This window comes from Anguilla rostrata, chromosome 15 (assembly GCF_018555375.3).
Source record: "Anguilla rostrata isolate EN2019 chromosome 15, ASM1855537v3, whole genome shotgun sequence".
Lineage (NCBI taxonomy): Eukaryota > Metazoa > Chordata > Actinopteri > Anguilliformes > Anguillidae > Anguilla > Anguilla rostrata.
The window spans coordinates 2777525-2794684 of NC_057947.1; the positions used below are offsets into that span (position 1 = coordinate 2777525).

General features: G+C 45.9%; 1 protein-coding gene and 2 long non-coding RNA genes across 6 annotated transcripts in view; 2 read left to right on the forward strand and 1 right to left on the reverse strand.

Moving 5' to 3' along the window:
• The window catches only part of spegb (striated muscle enriched protein kinase b), a 109965-nt gene extending 96887 nt beyond the window's left edge, over positions 1–13078 (reverse strand). For 3 of the 4 annotated variants that reach the window (XM_064309879.1, XM_064309886.1, XM_064309878.1), the window contains exon 1: positions 11954–13078. In XM_064309879.1, the coding sequence (XP_064165949.1) occupies positions 11954–12380 (427 nt within the window). In that variant the 5' untranslated portion in view covers positions 12381–13078. Of the gene's footprint in view, positions 1–1214; positions 1886–11953 lie in introns of those variants that run through there. The other variant, XM_064309881.1, reaches the window with a different exon arrangement.
• On the forward strand, positions 1379–6385 carry LOC135240448 (uncharacterized). The gene is made up of 2 exons (XR_010325693.1): positions 1379–1514; positions 5007–6385. It is a non-coding gene; the product is annotated as an uncharacterized LOC135240448 (long non-coding RNA).
• LOC135240446 (uncharacterized) overlaps positions 11859–17160 on the forward strand; it is a 7495-nt gene continuing 2193 nt past the window's right edge. Inside the window, exons 1-2 of the long non-coding RNA XR_010325692.1 lie at positions 11859–12005; positions 13075–13240. This is a non-coding gene — a long non-coding RNA (uncharacterized LOC135240446). The remainder of the gene's footprint in view (positions 12006–13074; positions 13241–17160) is intronic.

The window sequence follows — 17160 nt, forward strand, 5'->3', positions numbered from 1 at the left end:
CCCTAAACCAATGAAATCACTCGGAAGAGTAAACCTTAAATCAATGAAATCACTCGAAACAGTACACCCTAAACCAATGAAATCACTCTGAACAATAGACTCTAAACCAACGAAATCACTTGGAAATGTAGACCTGCACCAATGAAATCACTCAGAATAGCAGACCCGAAACCAATGATGTCACTCAAAACAGTAGACTCTAAACCAATGAAATCACTCGAAACAGCAGACCCAAAACTAATGAAGTCACTCAGAATAGCAGACCCGAAACCAATGATGTCACTCGACACAGTAGACCCTAAACCAATGAAATCACTTGGAACAGCAGACCCTAAACCAATGAACACCACTGTAGGAACTCACACACTCCGTCAGTGGCTTTTGAGGGTCCTTGATGTGTTGCCAGAGAACGTCACAGCCATTCTTTAATCATTTTAACAGATAGCTAAGCTAAAAACACACACAGCCGGTTTATTAAACCTTAATGACTTCATGTCTCACACTCCAAAGAGGCTTAATATAACCTTGAGTTTGAAGAACATACAAACACAAAACAGAATATAGGCTACACAATGCATCATTCAACTGGATAGACCCACACTGCATACAATACTATCAGTCATTTGTTGCTATATTTCTTTAGAAGATCCTTGTCAGACATTAGTACCAGAATGGGTATGACATTGTGAAAAGTCATAGGTCTTTACAGATACCAGAATAAAGTCCCCACCAATAACTGGCCTCCCCGGTGTTTGGGAAGCTGAACTTCATCTTCCTTTTTACTTACGACAGATTACATTCCACAGGAGGGATAAGGAATATATCTCCAATATTCAATATTACAGTAGAAAGCTATGACGCTTCCATTAATATATCCAGCTTATTAAAATATTTCCAGCAGCTTTGTTTGATTCACACTATTTTAAAAACATATAATTTTTATATTTCATGACTTCATTTAAAGGTTTTTGATTTTGTTTGGGGTTTTTTCCCCCGCAGGAACAGTTACTGATAACATCAATTAGGAAACCTCAATAAACTGCTCCTGTATATGAAGTCTAGCCGCTGTTCCAGGGGTCACACACAGTCCTCTGAAGCGAGCGCAGCTTAGTTGTTTAAAGTGCTCTGCGTCCCCTTAGCCTTCAGCGCACCTGCTCCCTAACAGGCGGAACCTGCACGGGTGCAGGTAGCGGCGGTGAGCAGGTTAGCCTCACCTTTCGGCTTCTTCCTGCGAGGTCTGGGCACGGCGGCATCCTGCCTCTTCACGCTTCTCAGTGCCCTTCGCGCGTCGAGCAATTCCTGCCTCAACATGGTGGCCGCAAAAACAAAACCCAAGTCCCGCTTTCTGATGTTTATCCCTGGAGTGTGAGACTCGCGAGGCACGCATACAAACTATCTTCTTCTGGTCCTGTTTTTATCTCTTTGGTCTTCGCGGGAGTGTTTTTCCCCCAGCTTCGGTTATGTGAAAGCTGTACCCCCAAAGCCCTTTCTGCCTCTCGCTCACTTCCGAGCTGGTGAGTCAAACGGTCTATTTCTGGTGCCATGTAATACACGGACTGTGCCACCATTCACTACTGCTGGCTCTGAGCAATACTACCAGATTACATAGCGGGCTGTTCTATCTTTGTGGCCCTGTTGTGGGGATTAAAAACAGTGTATACCACGTAATGCTTATTCCAAATTCAGAAGTACTTATATGTTCTTTAAATGTTGTAGAAGGGCTGTGCAATATGGCCTAAAAATAACACTGAAATAAAAATCTGCTTTGGACAATAGCAAAGTCACAACATGAATGTTTTGATTCTATGCTTTCAGTGAAAGACAGAGGGCAAGTTTGTAGCACTATAAATAAAATCGGGGGTGGTGGATTCACTGCTGGCTGCCTCCATCTTTGTTTTCACCTTGCATGTTTAATCTCAACTTTAAAAAAAAATAGTTTTAACAAAAATGCAAACTAGTTACGTTTTATGATAGAAAACAAATATTTTAACAAAACCATGCTACGGAAATAACAGACAACTAGCCAAAACAATGTATAATTCCAGCCTCAGTATGCAAATATGATTTATACACGAAAGGAACATTTAGACATTAACTTTGTTTAGAACAAACGCCAAGTTTATTTGATTCCTGATTTGAAACACTGCATATCCTTCAAAACGCACACTTCACACAACCGGTGGTTTGTTCATACGAATCTCAGATATTTCTTAGACTAGCAGTTCCCGTCCCTGATTACTGGTGGATCTATCCAGCTGAAGGCACATTTCTCAATCAGTCAGATAAGGAGGCGCAAGAGGCCGGCGAGGGGAGGCTGTCTCGGGTTACCGTGGTCATACTCAGCTGGAAATGAGTAGCGCTGCTTGCTAGCTGGCGACGTTAGCCACCATGCGAGGAACAGAGCAAACTACAATAGGGATTAGAAAAGAATGAACATGCAATAACAAACAGCAAAAAAACGGGAAATGATTTGACATATCCGGGAAGTACTTCATGAATATTGCAAGACAAGATACGATATCTAGACCGCGTGCAGAATGGGGTGTAGAATGGACCCCGGTACGCGCTGCGTAGCGCTGTTCATGTGCACGTAGGCGGCCACAATTAACGCATCCACATACACCGCTTAAATTCATTTTTGCTCTCTGACAAAGCTGTGGGGTTCTCATAAGACACGGAAGGAAAAAACACACAATACCACGTCGATGACTCCAGTAACGTTACGTGCTATGAACGGTCTGCTGTAGCGTTAAAATCCGATAATTATCCTGATAATTATCGCGTTACTGTGTCCTACTGAGACCCGGCAGAAAAAAGGTCAAGTGGCCTAGGCAATTTTCTTTCGGATGGCAAAAAAAAGTACTGCAATGAAACTATTTTCAAATATAATATTTTTTGAATGTCTCTTGCAGTGTAAGTCTCGGCAGAGTGGGATTTATGGTTTTTGAGATTAAGACCAGTGAGCCATGTCCAAGGGATAAAAATGGTTTTCGGAGGAAGGTTTTTGTAAAGAAACCTTACATGACAGCACTTTTAAATATTAGAGACAGGCGATCCCCTTGGTGGGTGAAAGCCGATTAGTAATACTACAGTCATCCTTTGCTCTGTGATAATGGTAAGAGGAGGTAGTGGTAAAACTGAATACAGTTATGACGACATTATTCCTTAATTAATCCCAATGCAATGTGTAGTCTGTATCAGCACTGAATAAACGTTTTCATTTTTTGATGGGTTTAATGTCAGTTTCACGTAAAACGTAAATAACACATTTACGTTTTTATACGTTCAACAAAAGAATAGTTGTACATATATTATTTATAGTAAAGAAGTCCACATTATAACACTTACGTCACTGTTAGGTTACAATTTTAAAAATTCACATTTATATTTGATTTACTGTCGAGGCACTTCAGAAAGAGCCAAAAAAAACTTAGAAACCAAAAAATGTAAGAGAAAGATGATGTTCCTTGCACCCTTGAGTAATGAGTAATCGCCTATTATTATACAGCACGAGACACAGTAACTTATTAGTCATCCTGTTGTATTGTCAGTGATACTGTTCTTCATGCGCTGAAATGTTAGAGAACTGATGACACAAACTTAGCGGTGTTGTAAGTGATAAATGTTTTTACAAGCATTTATCTTGCCTAAGATGTTAATAATAATAATAATAATAATAATAATAATAATAATACGTTCCTCTGTTCTCCTATGGTTAAACTGTTAAGCATACCAGCTGTTTGAAATGGTGGAAAATTTTAAGGTTGAAACATAAAAAAAAGAAGAAGATCATTTCAGGGTGGTTTTAGGTAACTATTGACTTATGAGCAAGCACAGAACACAAGTGTTCCCCAGTATAATGTTTTAGGATCCACGGTCTCTGTGAATACATCAGATACTACTGATGATTGATTGTTTAACTGGCAAGAAGGTTGAAGTCTTAACCTGATACTTAAAACCACGCTTAAAGTGCATAGGTAGCTCAGCTCAAAGTTGGAATGGTCTCCCTTGAACATACAAACAACAAATTTGTTTGTCATTATCCACTTTATACTTGGGTATGTCTAAAAAGTGGGGCAGGATGACTTCTAAAGATAAAGAAAAACACTGTCTAACATAGCTTTACTGTCTAAAAAACAACCAAAAAATTCTTAATTTCATAAGCACAAAAAGGATTTACTGTGATGGATAGTTTATTTATAAAATAATCTTGTTATAAATATCCTGAGTGATAGCCAGGAGGTAGAAAGACTGGAAGAGGTCATTTTAAGTAAACTGAAAACCAGAGAAGCAGTTGAATTTAAAAAGTAGTCAGTATGCAGGGGTATTTGTAATATAGTGCAAGCGTGTGATGTCTGGCATTCTCTGGCAGAGGGAAATTTCAGGACATTTCTTCTCAAACTGAGGTCCTCGCACCTCTAGGGATACTAAATAATTCTTCAGGGGGTACAGAAGATACTTTTTCCCACTACCAAACTTTGACCCTACCTACCTGATACCCCTGTAAACACTGAGTAGAGATGCACATTACATACATTATATTACAGGCATTTAGAAGACGCACTACTGCAGGTTAAGCACCTTGCTCAAGGGTACAACGGCAGCGTCCTACCGGGGAATCGAACCTGCGACCTTTAGGTTACAAGACCAACTACCGTATACTACACTGCTGCCCGAAGACAACACACAGTGTACATGTTGATACGTTATACTCTGAACTGTAAAACCTGTTTTTCGACATTTACATTTTGAACTTCGGTCATTTGAAGTTCACTTTGTGATTGTGAGGGGAAAGGAAGATTAATTAGCTTGCTAGTACGAAGACTGGAGACCTAAATGTACTAGACGGTGTAGTAGAAAACAGTGGCCTACTCATGCTTTGTACTTATTTAAAAACACTTGAAATACGTTGAAGGTTTTAAGCTTTTTTAATTTGCAAGAAGAGGAGACTAACATTCTAGAAATGTAGCTCTTAACACAATTGCATCTCGTTCTTTGATCATCAGGTACTTGCCTTGGCAAACCGGCAGAAAATCAGAGCACGGCTGTTATTTTTCAAAAAATACGAGGAAGCAGTGTTTCTGAGCAGCAGTCATTTTTAACCCAGCACTCACAGAAAACGCACTGCACATGTGCAGCATGACAGCAAGGAACGCCAGGGAACGTTCTAGAGGGGCGTGAGACAAGGGGGAAATGAGAGACTGCTCGTCTGGAATACTAAAGCATTCCCTGGCTTTCCGAGACGCGCTGGCAAACCACGCCGGAGCTGAGATTTCATTATGCCTATGATTCTATTAAAATGCGATCTGGTATTCAAGGCAACCTCCACTTGTGTGTGCGCATGTGTGGGTGCCTTTGTGAGTGCATGTGCGCGCGTGTGTGCCTGTGTGTGTGCGTGCGTGCGTATTTCTGCCTGTGTGTTTGTGTGGTGTGTGCCTGTGTGTGTGCATGCGTGTGTGCCTGTCTGTGTGTGGTGTGTGTGTGTGCGCACGTGTGTGTACCTGTGTGTGTGTGTGTGTGTGTGTGCACGCATGTGTGTGTGTGTGTGGTGTGTGCCTGTGTGTGTGTGCCTGTGCGTGTGTCTGCATGTATGTGTGCATGTGTACCTGTGTGTGCATGTGTGCCTGTGCGTATGTGCCTGTGTGTGTGCGTGTGCATGCGCGCATGTGTGCGTGTGGTGTGTGCCTGTGTGTGCGCACACGTGTGTGCCTGTGTGTGTGTGTGTGTGTGTGCACATGCGTGCTTGTGTGTGCGTATGTACCTGTGTGTGTGGGGGGGGGGAGCTGTTTGACCTATGGCAAGGAACAGTCTCTGAGAAACAAGATGGATTCTTTGACTCTGGCCTCTGTGTGTGGGAAGGAGCTGCAGCTCTAGCTTCCCTGTCGGCACATCTTCAAAGGGAAGCCTCCCTCCAATCAGACGCACGCAGAGAGCCAGCTGCACCGTAGCCTACTCACACACGCAGCATTGATCCCCAGAATGCCTTCTGACCCCCCGGCAAAATCAAAAATGCGCTGAACTCGGCTGATGTTGCCATGGGAGCGATGAGAGAATCGGTACAGAATACCCTGTGGAGCGCACTACACCCCCTGGATTGAGAACGTAGTGTACAGTTCTGAAACAGCTCGACAAAATGGTGTCTGTTACAAGCTGGAAGGGACGGACTGTTACTGTGGCCGCCGTGTACTTGGGAATAATCAACGACCCACACTCAACGACACAAGGGATCTGAAGGGGATACACCTTAAAATGCTCAGTGTCACCAGTAACACTTAACAAAGTTGTTTATAGTGAGCTCATAGAGTGTAAATGAGTTCAAGAGGGATTCCAGCAAAATGTACACTATTAGAGTTAATTAAATGCTGAATGGTTTAATGAGTTGAAAGTGGTTTCCGTGTTTCTTGAAGTTAATATGGAGCTCTAGTGCACTGGTATTCTTTTAGTGAGGAAAGAACATCTAAGCATCCATGAAGACTGGGCCTTCATTAACTGCATCACATTAGCAAGCAAACAGCTCATTACTCCGGGGGGGGGGGTTGTTAGACGGCCGGCTTACTGTCCCCTGAGGACATACTCAAACACCCAGCCTGAGCACAGACCCCCCTGAGGACATACTCAAACACCCAGCCTGAGTACAGACCTCCCAGAGGACATACTCAAACACCCAGCCTGAGCAAAGACCTCCCTGAGGACATACTCAAGCACCCAGCCTGAGTACAGACCCCTGAGGACATACTCAAGCACCCAGCCTGAGCACAGACCCCCCTGAGGACATACTCAACACCCAGCCTGAGCACAGACCCCCTGAGGCACAACCCACCCAAGAGGACATACTCAACACCCAGCCTGAGCACAGACCCCTCTGAGCACAGACCCCCGAGGACATACTCCAACACCCAGCCTGAGCACAAGGACCCCTGAGCACAGACCCCGAGGACATACTCCAACACCCAGCCTGAACACAGACCTCCCTGAGCACAGACCCCCCTGAGGACATACCCAAACACCCAGTCTGAACACAGACCTCCCCGAGGACATACTCAAACACCCAGCCTGAGCACAGACCCCCCCTGAGGACATACTCAAACACCAAGCCTGAACACAGACCTCCCTGAGGACATACTCAAACACCCAGTCTGAGCACAGACCCCCCTGAGGACAGGCCTCCCAGAGGACATACTCAAACACCGCGCAGATGAGTACTGCGTGAAAACAGCGCTTTATGTGTTTTCACAGCCGCGGCCCCTGTAATGTAATAACACTGGGGGTTTTCTAAAACAAAGATATGAGAACCAAGGCTTCTGGAACTCTCTGTCTATTCAAAATGGACCTTGCAGCACACGTTCCTCAGAGTAATACAGCGAGCAAGTCTTTTTGTTTGGCGTTCAACACAATAAACAAAAATGTCCTAAAATGACATATGAAAGACGGGAAAGGGGTAAAATGTGTGCAAGGCAAATTCACACCTTTCCTTGGGGTCTAATCCTGCTCTGACGCAGAGAAGACAAGACAATGCACTCATGTCCCGAAGCTCAGGGTATCTACGCCAGGACATGTTCACGTTGATGGAGGGGGAAAAATGATAAGAACCCATAAAGGTTTTGCTCTCCTTGTTGTTGTAGCTGGATCTGTCAGATCACAGCCCAGGGCCTTGTCTCTCCAGTCAGGCTATAATTAGAAGTGATGTGTTCTGGTGCAACAGGAGATCGCCTGGCCTATTAACATCGCAAAAATCTGAGGCCTGGCACATTCCAGGGTATAAATAACCGGGGAGAGATGGATGAGGGGGCGAGGAGAGATGCGGAGAGCGTGACTGACAGCACAGCTGCTGCCTGTGAGGTCAGGGCACGGGGGATCAGGAACACGGCGAGTCGCCTTTCGCCCGGGGGGGAGGAGCCAACGCGCCGCGGGGGGGAGGCCGACGCCCCACACCGGGGGGAAAGTTGAGTCCGAGCCGAGGAGCAGGAACCTGCACCGTTAAATACCCCAGGATGGAAAAATATCAAAGCATCGGCTGCGGTCCAACACAACAGCTACAGCGCTAGTGACAGCTACCAGTAAACAGCCACACTTTCACTGTCACTGCAGATGGACGCATAGCAAACAGAGCAACAGCCACGAGTTGGTAAGACAACTGCTCTTACTCTCAGAAGCAACGGCTTGTTTTTTATCTCGAAGCGTGACCTCAATGCGAAGAAAGTTAAATTATTCTGTTTGGATGAATGGGCACCCTCTGACCTCTTTCAACACAGTCCTAGTTTGGGGCAAAGCACCATGGGAACTGAATGCCACAGACACGCCTGGATCCAGGGCCTTAGCTGAGGCAGATTTGTGCTGCTGCCGGTTGACTGCGAAGCTCGAGGGTGTCAGTGACACTGCTGACGCTCGTCGAGTGGGACAGGTTCCCTGTGAATACACCTCCGCTCCGTACCCCCTCATACCCAAAATAACCATCTGTACCCCCTCATACCCCATATACCTGCCTGTACCCCCTCATACCCTAACTACCTGCCTGTACCCCCTCATACCCCAACTACCTGCCTGTACCCCCTCATACCCCATATACCTGCCTGTACCCCCTCATACCCCAACTACCTGCCTGTACCCCCTCATACCCAATATACCTGCCTGTACCCCTCATACCCTATATACTTGCCTGTACCCCCTCATACCCAAAAGAACCATCTGTACCCCCTCATACCCCATATACCTGCCTGTACCCCCTCATACCCCAACTACCTGCCTGTACCCTCTCATACCCCAAATACCTGCCTGTACCCCCTCATACCCCATATACCTGCCTGTACCCCTCATACCCCAACTACCTGTCTGTACCCCTCATACCCCAACTACCTGCCTGTACCCCTTCATACCCAAAATAACCATCTGTACCCCCTCATACCCCATATACCTGCCTGTACCCCTCATACCCAACTACCTGCCTGTACCCTCTCATACCCCAAATACCTGCCTGTACCCCCTCATACCCAATATACCTGCCTATACCCTCATACCCTATATACTTGCCTGTACCCCTCATACCCAAAATAACCATCTGTACCCCTCATACCCCATATACCTGCCCGTACCCCCTCATACCCCACCTACCTGCCTGTACCCCCTCATACCCCACCTACCTGTCTGTACCCCCTCATACCCAATATACCTGCCTGTACCCCCTCATATCCCAACTACCTCTCTGTACCCCCTCATACCCCAACTACCTGCCTGTACCCCCTCATACACCCCACCTGTCTGTATGGATATGGCTCAGGCGCAGACTGATCTACTGAAGGTGCACTGTGCAGGAGTACTGTGCAGCAGGACACTGGATCTGTGAATTCCTGTAAATCCTGGTAGCCACAGAGGTGGGTCCAGTCCTCCTAACACCCCCCCCCCCACACACACACTGCATCTGGGATGAGCAAATATTGCTTTCCTGATATTAATCCATTGCAGGTCCCAGTCTGCAGACTGCAAATAGACAGGCCCAAACACCTGAGACATCAAACTTTATTTTAGGAAGACAGGATTTTGTTGTGTTGCGTGCGTTGTCTTTATTCCAACAAAATGACCCTTAAGACTCCACATCAGTAATGATATAATTTCAGCAGTGCTCTAATATTTACTCAGCCTCTGTCTCAGTTCTGGAAGGTGAACAGTTTTGAGGAATTCCTCTGCCCCCACCACCATCTACTCATGTGTTTCTCCCACCCATGAATAGGATATAGGACATGATGAAGCCATCCAACTGATCTGCTAGTTTTGGATAATGACCCTGGTGCTGTACAGGTAAGACGTACCTTTGCCCTTCCACTGTGCACAGATTCACCACATCACAGCAATGAGAAGGAAATATATTCCTCCAGTTGGAGCTGATGTCTTACTGTCTACACCTGACCACACACATTTTATCACATAAGTGCTTCCTGCACTGGCAGACAGGAGGCTACGTCCTCACCTTGCCTTCAGGTAGCCTAGGTTACATGGGTGTGGCCACTTAGAGCCAGCCAGTGCATTCTGCAGACATACTGAGGAAGGGACGTCTAATTCATAATGCGTCTCTTCAACTGGCTGATCTAGGATCAGTTTAACCTTTCACCTCACAATGGGTAAGGCTGGGACACAAACTAGGAAACTCATCCACGGTCAGCAACTTTATAAATACAGGCCCTGTTTGATTCCTCTAGCTCAGTGGTGTCCAACTCGTTGCCATGGAGGGCCGTGTGTATGCAGGTTTTCATTCCAACCAATTAATGCTGCCTTAATTGAGTCCAATTACTCATTCAGCCATATGCGTTTAACTGCATTGAAGCACAGAATATAAGAAAATTTTTATTTAGACAATGCGGGTCACCATAGACGTCGGGTCACCATTGTGCACAAACCTGCATCCCTAATTCAGCAAATAATTTAACTAATTATATAATCAAGATCTGAGGCTGGAATGAAAACCTGCATACACACGGCCCTCCATGGCAACGAGTTTGACACCACTGCTCTAGCTCCTGCGGCCCCTCCACCTTTCCCTGCAGTACTGGCTCCGTTGAGCGTCTGTAGCTCAGGGGTGAGGGTACAGGGCAGGGGTCTGCAGCTCTAGTCCTGCAGAGCGTAATCAGAGCTTAATTACTCACTCAAAAAGCTTAATTACTCTCCCAAAGAGCTTAATTACTCACCCAAAGAGCTTAATTACTCAGCCAAAAAGTTTAATTTCTCACCCAAAAAGTTTAATTTCTCACTCAAAGAGCTTAATTACTCACTCAAAGAGCTTAATTACTCTCCCAAAGAGCTTAATTACTCACCCAAAGAGCTTAATTACTCTCCCAAAGAGCTTAATTACTCACCCAAAGAGCTTAATTACTCACTCAAATAGCTTAATTACTCAGAGAGCTTAATTACTCTCCCAAAAAGCTTAATTACTCTCCCATAGAGCTTAATTACTCTCCCAAACAGCTTAATTACTCAGAGAGCTTAATTACTCACTCAAATAGTTTAATTACTTTCCCAAAGAGCTTAATTACTCTCCCAAAGAGCTTAATTACTCACCCAAACAGCTTAATTACTCACCCAAAGAGCTTAATTACTCACCCAAAGAGCTTAATTACTCACTCAAAGAGCTTAATTACTCTCCCAAAAAGCTTAATTACACAGAGAGCTTAATTACTCACTCAAAGAGCTTAATTACTCACCCAAAGAGCTTAATTACTCTCCCAAAAAGCTTAATTACTCACCCAAAGAGCTTAATTACTCTCCCAAAAAGCTTAATTACTCAGAGAGCTTAATTACTCACTCAAAGAGCTTAATTACTCCCCCAAAGAGCTTAATTACTCACTCAAAGAGCTTAATTACTCAGCCAAAAAGCTTAATTACTCACTCAAAGAGCTTAATTACTCAGCCAAAGAGCTTAATTACTCACCCAAAGAGCTTAATTACTCACTCAAAGAGCTTAATTACTCACCCAAAAAGCTTAATTACTCACTCAAAGAGCTTAATTACTCACTCAAAAAGCTTAATTACTCACTCAAAGAGCTTAATTACTCACTCAAAGAGCTTAATTACTCCCCCAAAGAGCTTAATTACTCACCCAAATAGCTTAATTACTCTCCCAAAGAGCCTAATTACTCTCCCAAAAAGCTTAATTACTCACCCAAAGAGCTTAATTACTCACTCAAAGAGCTTAATTACTCAGCCAAAAAGCTTAATTACTCACTCAAAAAGCTTAATTACTCACTCAAAGAGCTTAATAACTCAGCCAAAAAGCTTAATTACTCAATCAAAGCGGGTGGGCATGTAGTTCTCTCACCTGCTTTCTGGGGGTTAAATTAGTCGGTAGTTTAAAGGTGAACCCTGGTGGACCCCGAGGGTCTCCAGGATCCAGGTGAGGGGCACCCCGATACAAAGCATGCTCGACCGCCGCGAGAAAATGTGTCCGCTCGCACACCCCCATAATTACCTTCTCCCAGATCCAGGACGGCGAGGACGGCGCTGGTCTTGGCTTCGCCCAGGTAGTTGCTGGCGATGCAGGTGTAGAGGCCGGCGTGGCTGGGCTTGCAGTCGCGGATCCACAGGCCTCCGTACTCCTGGTTGTCCATGTCCAGCAGGTTCTGGTTGTGGTACCAGTACAGGCAGGGCTGCGGGTCCCCGGCCACCGCCACCTTCAGCCGGATGTCGCAGCCCAGCCCCACCGCCGCGTTCCTCATCTTGCGGATGAACACGGGCGGGGTCGGCGTCGGGTAAACTGAATCCGCAGGGTCCGGCACCACCTGGTCCGGGCTGACTTTGGCCCGTTTGAGCGGGATCCGGGGGCTAGGGGGCGCCCCGCCATGGGCCTCTTCCTCGGCCCCCTTCTTCAGAGTCATCTGGACCTCGGCTTTCCTCATTATCGGTCGCTTGTCCCAAACAAACTTTTATTTTTCTCACTTTTCGCTGTTGTGTTTTTTACACGGTGAAGGTGATTCGAGTTTATTTAGCATTTATTTTGAAGCAGGCAGCTTTGCATAGGTGTGTTTTATCTCACCGTCACAGTCATCCCAGAATCTGTTTGCTTAAGGTAGATCTCAAGGTATTTTGGTATCTGTGCCAAATGTTCAAAACTGTTGCTCTGTTAGAAAAATTCCAACTCATTCAAAGGCGAATTGCAATGGAGGTATTTACCATTTTAGTGTCTGTAATCCAGGCTGGTTCCTGTATAACACAACAGGAACATTTCGGAAAGGATTTCATTTCCAAAACAAATTCAAATAAAAATAGCCCTACTTCAAAAGATTTCAAAACTTTCGGCCAGAAGTATATGTATATTCAAAAATATATTACCTTAAAGTTTCTTGTGCTAAAAAGTTTTGGAATAGTTTGTAACATCCTTGGAATGTCCAATTAGAGTAATGTGAAGGGAGAAGGAAAAAAAAAAAGAGAACAGAATATTGAATCTTTGGCTAACGAAGCAGATCCAGGCTGTGCGAGATCTCCTGGCCGGTGGTATTTTTAGTGCCAGTCCTGGAGGATCATGTTGCATTAGCGGCTCTCGGCCGAGCCTTTGGAAAACGCCGGTGTCTGATTTTCACCCTTCCCATGCAGATCTTCCCGGTCTTAAGGGCTTGACGAAGAGCGGCTCTGGATCCTTCGCTTTTTCTGAACTTTCACGTGTCCAGCGTTGCCGGCAGTCCGAACGCGGCTTCCAACCGTGTAGGCGTTTGTCCGTAGCGCACCCGCGGTACCCGATCCTGCCCCCCCCCTCTGGATGGTAAGCTCTCTCGCTCAGTCTCGCTCTCTCCCCCCTCACTCTCCAAGTCCCTGGGGAGGTGACAGCCCAGTCCCCCTAAGCCTAAGAGTGACAGCTGAGCCCTGATAGGTCACATTTTTTGGACAGCCCGGATGCATCTGTCGCCTCCCGCCCCCCGGAAAGCGCAGCCAATCGAAAGGGCGGTAGGTGTGAGAGAGGGGTAGGGGGCGGGGTCTCACTCTGGACACTTCGCCAGTGGTGGGAGGAGCCCCCGCAGGCAGACCTATCCGGGGTGTTTCGGCAGGACAGACCTGTGCGGTTATGGGACACGGTTCACATGGGATTCGCTCAGTTTCATTCCCACTGTCTAAAAAAGACATGCCAGGCATATGCTACTGCTACTGCTTATATAACACGCACTTACTGTGAGATACAGTGCCTTCAGAAAGTATTCAGACCCCTTCACTTTTTCCACGTTTGTTACAGCCTTATTATAAAATGGGTTAAATTTATTTGCATTCTTATCAATCTACACTCAATACCCCATAATGACAAAGCAAAAACAGGTTTAAAATATTTTGCAAATTTATATTTTAAAAAAGGAAATATCACATTTACACAAATATTCAGACCCTTTACTCAGTACTTTGTTGAGGCACCTTTGGCAGTGATTACAGCCTTGAGTCTTCTTGGGTATGACACTACAAGCTTGGTACACCTGTATTTGGGGTATTTATTCTCTGCAGATCCTCTCAAGCTCTGTCAGGTTGGATGGGGAGCATTGCTGCACAGCTATTTTCAGGTCTCTCCAGAGATGTTCGATCAGGTTCAAGTCTGGGCCAATCAAGGACATTCACAGACTTGTCCCGAAGCCACTCCTGCGTTGTCTTGGCTGTGTGCTTAGGGTCGTTGGTCCTGTTGGAAGGTGAACCTTCGGCCCAGTCTGAGGTCCTGAGCGCTCTGGCGCAGGTTTTCATCAAGGATCTCTCTGTACTTTGCGCCGTTCATCTTTCCCTCGATCCTAACTAGTTTCCCAGTTCTTGCCATTGAAAAACATCTCCACAGCATGATGCTGCCGCCACCATGCCTCACCATAGAGATGGTATTGGCCAGGTGATGAGCGGTGCCTGGTTTCCTCCAGACTTGACGCTTGGCATTGTGGCCAAAGAGTTCACTCTTGGTTTCATCAGACCAGATAATCTTGTTTCTCATAGTCTGGGAGTCCTTTAGGTGCCTTTTGGCAAACTCCAAGCAGGCTGTCACGTGCTTTTTACTGAGGAATAGCTTTCCGTCTGGCCACTCTACCATAAAGGCCTGATTGGTGGAGACCTGCAGAAATGGTTGTCCTTCTGGAAGGTTCTCCCATCTCCACAGAGGAACTCTAGAGCTCTGTCAGAGTGGCCATCGGGTTCTTGGTCTCCCTGACCAAGGCCCTTCTCCCCCGGTTACTCAATTTGGCCGAGCGGCCAGCTCTAGGAAGAGTCCTGGTGGTTCCAAACTAAAAATGATGGAGGCCACTGTGTTCTTCGGGACCTGCAATGCAGCATAAATTTTTTTGTACCCTTCAATCCGGTCTCAGAAGTCTACAGACAATTCCTTCGACTTCATGGCTCGGTTTTCGCTCTGACACGCACTGTCAACTGTGGGACCTTATATAGACAGGTGTGTGCCTTTCAAAATCATGTCCAATCAATTGAATTTACCATAGGTGGACTCCAATCAAGTTGTAGAAACATCTCAAGTATGATCAATGGAAACAGGATGCACCTGAGCTCAATTTTGAGTGTCATAGCAAAGGGTCTGTATACTTATGTAAATGTGATATTTCCGTTTTTTATTTTTAATAAATTTGCATAAATTTCTAAACTTTTTTCGCTTTGTCATTATGGGGTATTGTGTGTAGATTGATGCGAATAAAAATTAATTTAATCAATTTTAGAATAAGGCTGTAACAAAATGTGGAAAAAGTGAAGGGGTCTGAATACTTTCCGAAGGCACTGTATAAGCGTACAAGCATAAAAATATAATTTAAACAACTTTAAAAATTGCAAGGATACGGAACATATGACATTATCTAGCTTGTAAGAGTATGTTGGTGGATTCATAATAATGGTTTAAAAAAATGATGGGGTCTGTATTGAATGACATTAGTTTGTTTACACAATATAATAATATCACATAGATCTACATAGCTTATATTTAAAATATATGTTGACATAATACAAGTATCTTTGCTGACAAAAAGATATTGCAGGGAAAATGGTTTAAAAAACATACTGTTTATTTTATATATATTGAATGCGCTTGCAGGGTATGTTTCATTATAATAGAATATATGGTTTATGAGATTCAGATCAGAGACTCAAAAATGTATTGCCAGGTCTTAATCATGCCAGCCCTATAATCTGGGTTCTGAAGTATTCAGTCCAGCAGTAGCATGTGCCTGTGCATTAGGTTCTGTCCGAAGGTTTGATGAATAAGCTCTATTGAGTAACACAAGAAAGTTTTTATAAAGCTGAGAATTAGAAGCTGATGTATGATGAATCTCAAATGTCCAGCAATATCAGTGACTGTTCTGGGAGTGACACAGTGCTATTGGTGCCTGTGCTGGGACTGAAACAGCCCTATCGGCTGCGCTGAGACAGACACAGAGCTATCGGTGGCTGTGCTGGGACTGGCACAGCCCTATCAGTGGCTGTGCTGGGACTGACACAGAGCTACCGGCTGTGCTGAGACAGACACAGAGCTATCGGTGGCTATGCTGGGACTGACACAGCACTATCGGTGGCTGTGCTGGGACTGACACAGCGTTATCGGCTGTGCTGGGAATGACACAGCACTATCTGTGGCTGTGCTGGGAGTGACACAGCGCTATCGGCTGTGCTGGGCCTGACACAGCGCTATCGGCTGTGCTGGGACTGACACAGCACTATCGGCTGTGCTGGGAGTGACAAAGCGCTATCTATGACTGTGCTGGGGGTAACACAGCCCTATCGGCTGTGCTGTGACAGACACAGAGCTATCGGTGGCTGTGCTGGGACTGACACAGCCCTATCAGCTGTGCTGAGACAGACACAGCGCTATCGGCTGTGCTGGGACTGACACAGAGCTATTGGCTGTGCTGAGACAGACACAGAGCTATCGGTGGCTGTGCTGGGACTGACACAGCACTATCAGTGGCTGTGCTGGGACTGACACAGCGCTATCGGCTGTGCTGGGACTGACACAGAGCTATTGGCTGTGCTGAGACAGACACAGAGCTATCAGTGGCTGTGCTGGGACTGACACAGAGCTATCGGCTGTGCTGAGACAGACGCAGGGCTATCGGTGGCTGTGCTGGGACTGACACAGCGCTATTGTCTGTGCTGGGACTGATACAGCCCTATTGGCTGTGCTGGGAGTGACACAATGCTATTGGCTGTGCTGGGAGTGACACAGTGCTATCGGTGGCTGTGCTGGGACTGACACAGGGCTATCGGTGCCTGTGCTGGGAGTGACCACTATCGGCTGTGCTGGGACTGACACAGTGCTATTGGCTGTGCTGGGAGTGACACAGAAGTATAGGTGACTCTGCTAGGACTGACACAGAGCTATCGGCTGTGCTGGGACTGACACAGCGCTATTGGCTGTGCTGGGACGGACAGAGCGCTATTGATGACTGTGCTGGGACTGACACAGCTCTATTGATGACTGTGCTGTGTCTGACACAGTACTATCAGTGCCTGTGCTGCGACTGACACAGAGCTATCGGTGGCTGTGCTGGAACTGACACAGTGGTATCAGCTGTGTTGGGACTGACACAGTGCTATAGGTGCCTGTGCTGGGACTGACACAGCGCTATTGATGACTGCGTTGGGACTGACACAGAGCTAACGGTTCCTGTGCTGAGACTGACACAGAGCTATCGGTGCCTGTGCTGGGACTGACACAGCGCTATCGGC